Source organism: Carassius carassius, chromosome 44 (genome assembly GCF_963082965.1).
Source record: "Carassius carassius chromosome 44, fCarCar2.1, whole genome shotgun sequence".
NCBI classification, from domain to species: domain Eukaryota; kingdom Metazoa; phylum Chordata; class Actinopteri; order Cypriniformes; family Cyprinidae; genus Carassius; species Carassius carassius.
Window position 1 is genome coordinate 2,817,536 of NC_081798.1, and position 6,028 is coordinate 2,823,563.

The 6,028-nt window shown below is 33.6% G+C and overlaps 1 protein-coding gene across 5 annotated transcripts in view; it reads left to right on the plus strand.

Annotated features, from left to right (window-relative positions):
* Positions 1 to 2,789, plus strand: part of LOC132126834 (cAMP-specific 3',5'-cyclic phosphodiesterase 4D-like) — a 66,090-nt gene extending 63,301 nt beyond the window's left edge. For all 5 annotated transcript variants that reach the window (XM_059538372.1, XM_059538373.1, XM_059538375.1 and 2 more), the window contains 3 exons: positions 278 to 400; positions 549 to 731; positions 2,329 to 2,789. In XM_059538372.1, coding sequence (XP_059394355.1) covers positions 278 to 400; positions 549 to 731; positions 2,329 to 2,733 — 711 coding nt within the window. In that variant the 3' untranslated portion in view covers positions 2,734 to 2,789. The remainder of the gene's footprint in view (positions 1 to 277; positions 401 to 548; positions 732 to 2,328) is intronic.
* The last annotated feature ends 3,239 nt before the right edge of the window (positions 2,790 to 6,028 follow it).

The window sequence follows — 6,028 nt, forward strand, 5'->3', positions numbered from 1 at the left end:
TAATGGTCTATTTTACAATCATAACCAGATGTCTGATAGTAATGATGTATGAGTGAATGACTGTTTCTAAATGATTCATTGAGTTCATGAGTGATCTGTGATTCATTTGTGAATCAGACTACTGTGGTTTGTCTTTGTTGTTTTATTTCTAAAGACTGAATGACATGTGGAAAAAAAACACCAAGTTTTAACCCTGAGTGAAACATGAAAATGAAATGTGACATTTCAAAAACAGTTTTTAATGCTTCTAATATCACATTTCCTGTCGTCTCTCCAGGTATTAGCCACTGATATGTCCAAACACATGAATTTCCTGGCTGACCTGAAGACAATGGTGGAAACGAAAAAAGTGACCAGTCTGGGAGTCTTGCTGCTGGACAACTACTCCGACCGAATACAGGTACTGCAGTCTCACTCCAGCACATACACTACAGTTCCTTACTAAACTACTCTATTTAGGTCTAGTTTTGGATGGCTAGTCAACTATTTATTGGCTTTTCAGCTATTTGAACAGCTAAATGGTAAAAAATCTTTCTTTTCTTGGAAAGGTGCTTCAGAATATGGTTCACTGCGCAGACCTCAGCAACCCCACGAAACCCCTGGAGCTCTACAGACAGTGGACAGACCGCATCATGGTGGAGCTCTTCAGACAGGGGGACCGTGAGCGGGACAAGGGCATAGAAATCAGCCCCATGTGCGACAAACACACAGCTTCTGTGGAAAAGTCTCAGGTATGATTATGTCTATTTTAGGGGTTTGCAAGCTGGGGTTTGGGAAGGTCACAAGGGGGTGTCGGAATGGGTCTGCTAAAAATTAAGAGAGAAAAATGAGAAGATTACAATACTTTTTTAAGGCTGTGTACTTATGCTATTATTCAAATATGTTTCAATAAATAAGTAAATATAGATATAATTTTTTTGATAACTCTTCATAATTTCAGAAATTGCAAAAACCAAGTCTTTATAATATCACATTTAATATTTTCTCACAATGTATAAATGGGTTTTTAACTGTGAGAAAAAATCATTTAGTTTTAATAAGTAAATTAATAAACAGTAGAATATGCATGTAAATAAAAAATGTTGAGATACTGTTTTTCTTTTTTTTTTTCAAAAAAAGTAACTTAATGTTTTTTGTCTCACACTGTACGAATGTCATTACATGAAAAAATATAGCTGTATAAAATTGAGAGAGACAAATGTGAAATATTACAAATTGATTTTTTTTGCAACTGTCAGTATTAATATGTACATTTAAGATGTTTCATATAATGACTCAACATTCACTAAATGTCATGAAATAATGGAATTAATAGTACCGTATTTTCCGGACTATAAGTCGCACTTTTTTTCATAGTTTGGCTGGTCATGCGACTTATAGTCAGGTGCGACTTATTTATCAAAATTAATTTGACATGAACTGAGAGAAATGGACCAAGAGAAAACATTACCGTCTACAGCCGCGAGAGGGCGCTCTATACTGCTCATTGCTCCTGTAGTCTACACTGAGCAGCATAGAGCGCCCTCTCGCGGCTGTAGACGGTAATGTTTTTTCTTGGGTCTGAATAAATGCGACTTATAGTCCAGTGCGACTTACATATGTTTTTTTTCCTCATCATGACATATTTTTGGATTGATGCGACTTATACTCAGGTGCGATTTATAGTCCGAAAAATATGGTAATCTGTTCTGTTATTATCAGTAGATTCATTTAGAAGAAAATTTTGAATTTATTTTTGTTAATAAATAAATAAACAGTAGACTTTAGATGTAAATAAAACAGAATATATTTTAATAATTAGCAAATTGACAGTATAAAATCCAGTTATTAAAAAAAAATCTATACCGTATTACTTAATATTTTTCTTAAACTCTATAAATAGGTGTTTATAGATTAAAAATATCTAGCTGTAAACTGAGAAAAAAAAGGGAAATTTTACAACAACAAAAAAAACTAAATTAATTCAGGACTGCCTAAGATAATATTGGCATTTAAGATTAATAAGAAGATTAATAAAAGATTAATAAAATATGTTATGATATTGACATTCACAGATACAGAACATATTTTTTAAATGTGAGCCAAAATCATCACAATTAAACAAACCAAATACTTAAACTACAGTCTGTGTGAATTGAATTTGTTTAATACACGAGTTTCACAATTTGACTTGAATAACTGAAATAAATGAACTTTTACACGACATTCTAATTTATTGAGATGCACCTGTATATTGTGAGTTTTTAATTGTAAAAAAATCAGCATTTAGCTGCCTGTCCTTTACTATGCTGTACTAATGAAGACTGTGTTTAATCATTGTCTCTTAAGGTGGGATTTATCGATTACATTGTCCATCCTCTATGGGAGACATGGGGTGATCTGGTCCATCCCGATGCTCAGGACATTCTAGATACATTGGAGGACAATCGCGAATGGTACCAGAGCATGATCCCACGCAGCCCATCGCCCACCCCTGAAGAGCAGGACTCTCGGGCCACGCTGGGCATCGCAGGCTCGGCCGGGGAAAAGTTCCAGTTTGAGCTGACTCTTGAGGAAGAGGACGGAGAGCTAGAGGCTGAAGAAGAGCACATAGATAAAGACCAATCAAGGACTATGATGGACCCCAGGCATGTGCAGACGTCCCCTCGTGGAGTCGGTCCTGTTTTAGACAGCAGCGAAAGAGAACTGGACCAAGAAATGACCAGCGTATCCATCATGCAGTTGGAAACTTAACAAGGCCCAGTACTAACAGTGCTGCTTCACTTGTGTTTTTATTAGTTGCACCAATATTTTGGGGAGTAGAACAACCATACACTAAAAAGACATTGGTTTACCTGACCAAATAGGCCTGTATTTTAAAGCTATATTGTGTCTCAGACACAAACTTTTGTATAAGGACTGAGGCCAAAGGTGTAGATGAATGTTTTCGTGGTCTCATGTGAGAGTCGCATAGAGAAACATGAGTCTTCCCTTGAGAGACAACTGCAGAGGAAAGCTGATTTACTCATTATGTGAACTTTTTCCCTCGACTCTAGGATATTTATTATCTTGAACCTTTTTAATCATGGATAACTTAATGCTTTTGCTTTTTTTTTGCCACTGAGAAATAACTTAGTCGAATGAAACGGTACAGTTGCTAGAAATATTACGGCAAGACACCACAAGTGAATGGAGCGAAAAATATTAGCTAATAGATCACCATACTTCTCCAGCTGATTAATCACAGTACATTAGTAACAATAATAATAATTTTGTATTACAAGTTTTACATTTTATGTTTAAATATGTAAATGAAGCATTATATAATTAAATTATGCACTAATTTGCTTACATTTCCAGAACAGAAATCAGAACATTGATTCAAAGTTCTTAATTTGTTGTAAAAACATTTCTCTTTAAAGCCTTTTACAAAAGTTTTTTATAGGGGGGTTTTGTCTCCACAAAAATCCCCACAAATCAGACAATTCTGTCAACAAACAGAAAAAATCTGTATAAATAAATAAATAAGGCGATTACAGACTGTAAAGCTTAGTGTATATAAGTGATACTAAAGTGAACATTTCTGACTCAGTGTTTAAAATATATCTTAAGTAATTTAAATATACAGGCATAAAAATATCAAATGTAATAAACACTTAAATCTGTATTGTGGATGTTTGCTTTCCACTAGTATGAAAAAAATGCATGTTATATGGAAGCAAATAAAAAAATAAAAAAAAAGGATTGACTTGTAGTGTCTTGCCTTAACAGGTTAGCGCCAGGATTGTTATTGTTAATAACCTCAGGATAATGTTGATTTCTTTTTAATGTAGCAAGACTCCAAAGTACAGTCACTAAACTATCTGTTTATAATCTTGTTTTGAACCTAATGTAATCTAAAAGACAGAACATTGGGCTCATTAGACGACCGTACGGAGAGTCCCTTTACAAGCGTCTTTGTACTTAAATACCTTTATACCTCTTGACACATTAGCACTATGTGGACATAATGATCATACTGATAGAAACAGGGTTGATATTTAAACTGATTTATGAATAAACTCGGATGATGACAAATGCAAACCCCCTAAACTCGACACTCATGAGTGAATCAGTGCTTTATATTCCTGCCCATGATTGTAAAAATGGAGATTGCCTGCATTGAGTGCTATCAAGAGCTGAAGTGGATCCCAAATCTTCCCCAGTTTGATTGTTTGGTGGATTTAAACAGGAAGTTCGGGTCTAGATCAGCACAAACAAGCCTTACTCTGAGCCGGATGCATGTCCATCTCACATAAAGGGCTGTGGTTTACTGATCCCTATATGATCCTGAGATTTTTTCCTCAATATATTCCATAAATATGAACTGTTTTATATACAGTCAGAAGCATGCTTTACATAGGAGATATTACATAGGAGGATTATGTAATATCTCCTATTATTTTAATTTGAATATAACATACTAAACTGGTTTCAGAGAAAATTGTCAGAAATTGACCAAATTTAAAATTACTATTTCATAATAAATTCTTCTAATGATATGAAATCATGAGATTAATCACAATTATTGTTTGGGTAGTGCATATGTAATAATTTTGCAATATATAAAGAATATTTTATTTATTGGGGTTTGAATACCTCTTTTTCTGACCAATCACAGATGGGGATGTTTTTGGGAAACCCGTTGGAAAATATTTATTTTCATATACAGTAGCCCAGAAATGAGACACTTGGAATCTGAACAAGGAACCGTGATAATTTTATAATTAAAAATATTCCCAATTTAAGAGAAGCCAGCAGTGCTGAAGAGAACCTGTAACCAGATTGATGCTAAAAGTGCCATTTTCGTCCAGTAACCTTGGCCACACTCAATCTCAGAGATCAAAAATCCAGTGTAGAGCCGTAAAACACATCCCTTTAGCTTCAGTGCCATTAAAGCAGTGACTGTGAAACATTCATACATTCATTCGTGTCTGAAATGAATTTTGCTGTATGATATTAAAAGAACTATGTATTCTTCTCTGTACTAGTGTGTAGTAATGTATATGTGTCCCCTGTATGTTATATTACTGATATTGTTAAAGATATTTGTTCAGTTTGTTTACAGGTCGTGGTCACATTATGTTTCAGATAGAGTCGGTTTATCACAGTGTTTCTTGTTCTCCACTGTCAAAACCAAAAATACTCAATTTTTATTTCAGACTGTTCTGAATTGCCAATAAAAATAATTAAATAAATAATATGGGGTTTTAAGCAATCATTCATAAATTAATCATTCATAAAGATTGGTATAAATTTGGCTGGATAGCTTTGATTATGCGAATGCAAACCACATCTCTCCGGTTATTACAGGCGTCTTTTGTGGTAATGATTCTCATTCTAGAAAGCGTTTGACTGGCAAATAAAAATTGTATGTGTCCCATGATGAGTATATTTTTGGTCCATTTCTCTGAAAAAAATATGTATGTAATTTAAAATGCATATCAATTAGGTTAGTTTTGTCGAACTTCAACGTCACACTAATATAGATAGAACCTACAAACTAACAGGTATGAAATAAACGCCACAATACAATAATTTTTAATTTAAGGGTGATTAAATTATCGTAATTTGCGTTAATATTAATTTAAACGCTAGATGGCGCTAGAAGTGCACTGATGCAATTTCTAAGCATTCATGCAACCTTGTTGCATTGTTTTTCACTGAATAATTTACTTTGTTGCAGTATAATAATAATACATTTTATTAGCTTACAAATAATAAATATATGTAATATAATAGTAGATACAATTTCGAGGGTATATGCTTTTGTCAAGAAATTAAATTACTGCGTTGTACAATTTCTCAGGCAACTAAAGGAGGAAAATTCACCATAAAATACAATAGTTAGCACAGTTAGTACAGAAAAAAAAACTGCTAACAGCCTAAACCTATTATCAAAAAGATTTATTTGGGTATTTTTTTTATGACTTTACATTAATGACAATAATAACTATACTGCATTTGCGTTAACCATTGATGCCATGGTGATCTGTTATAAGAAACATGA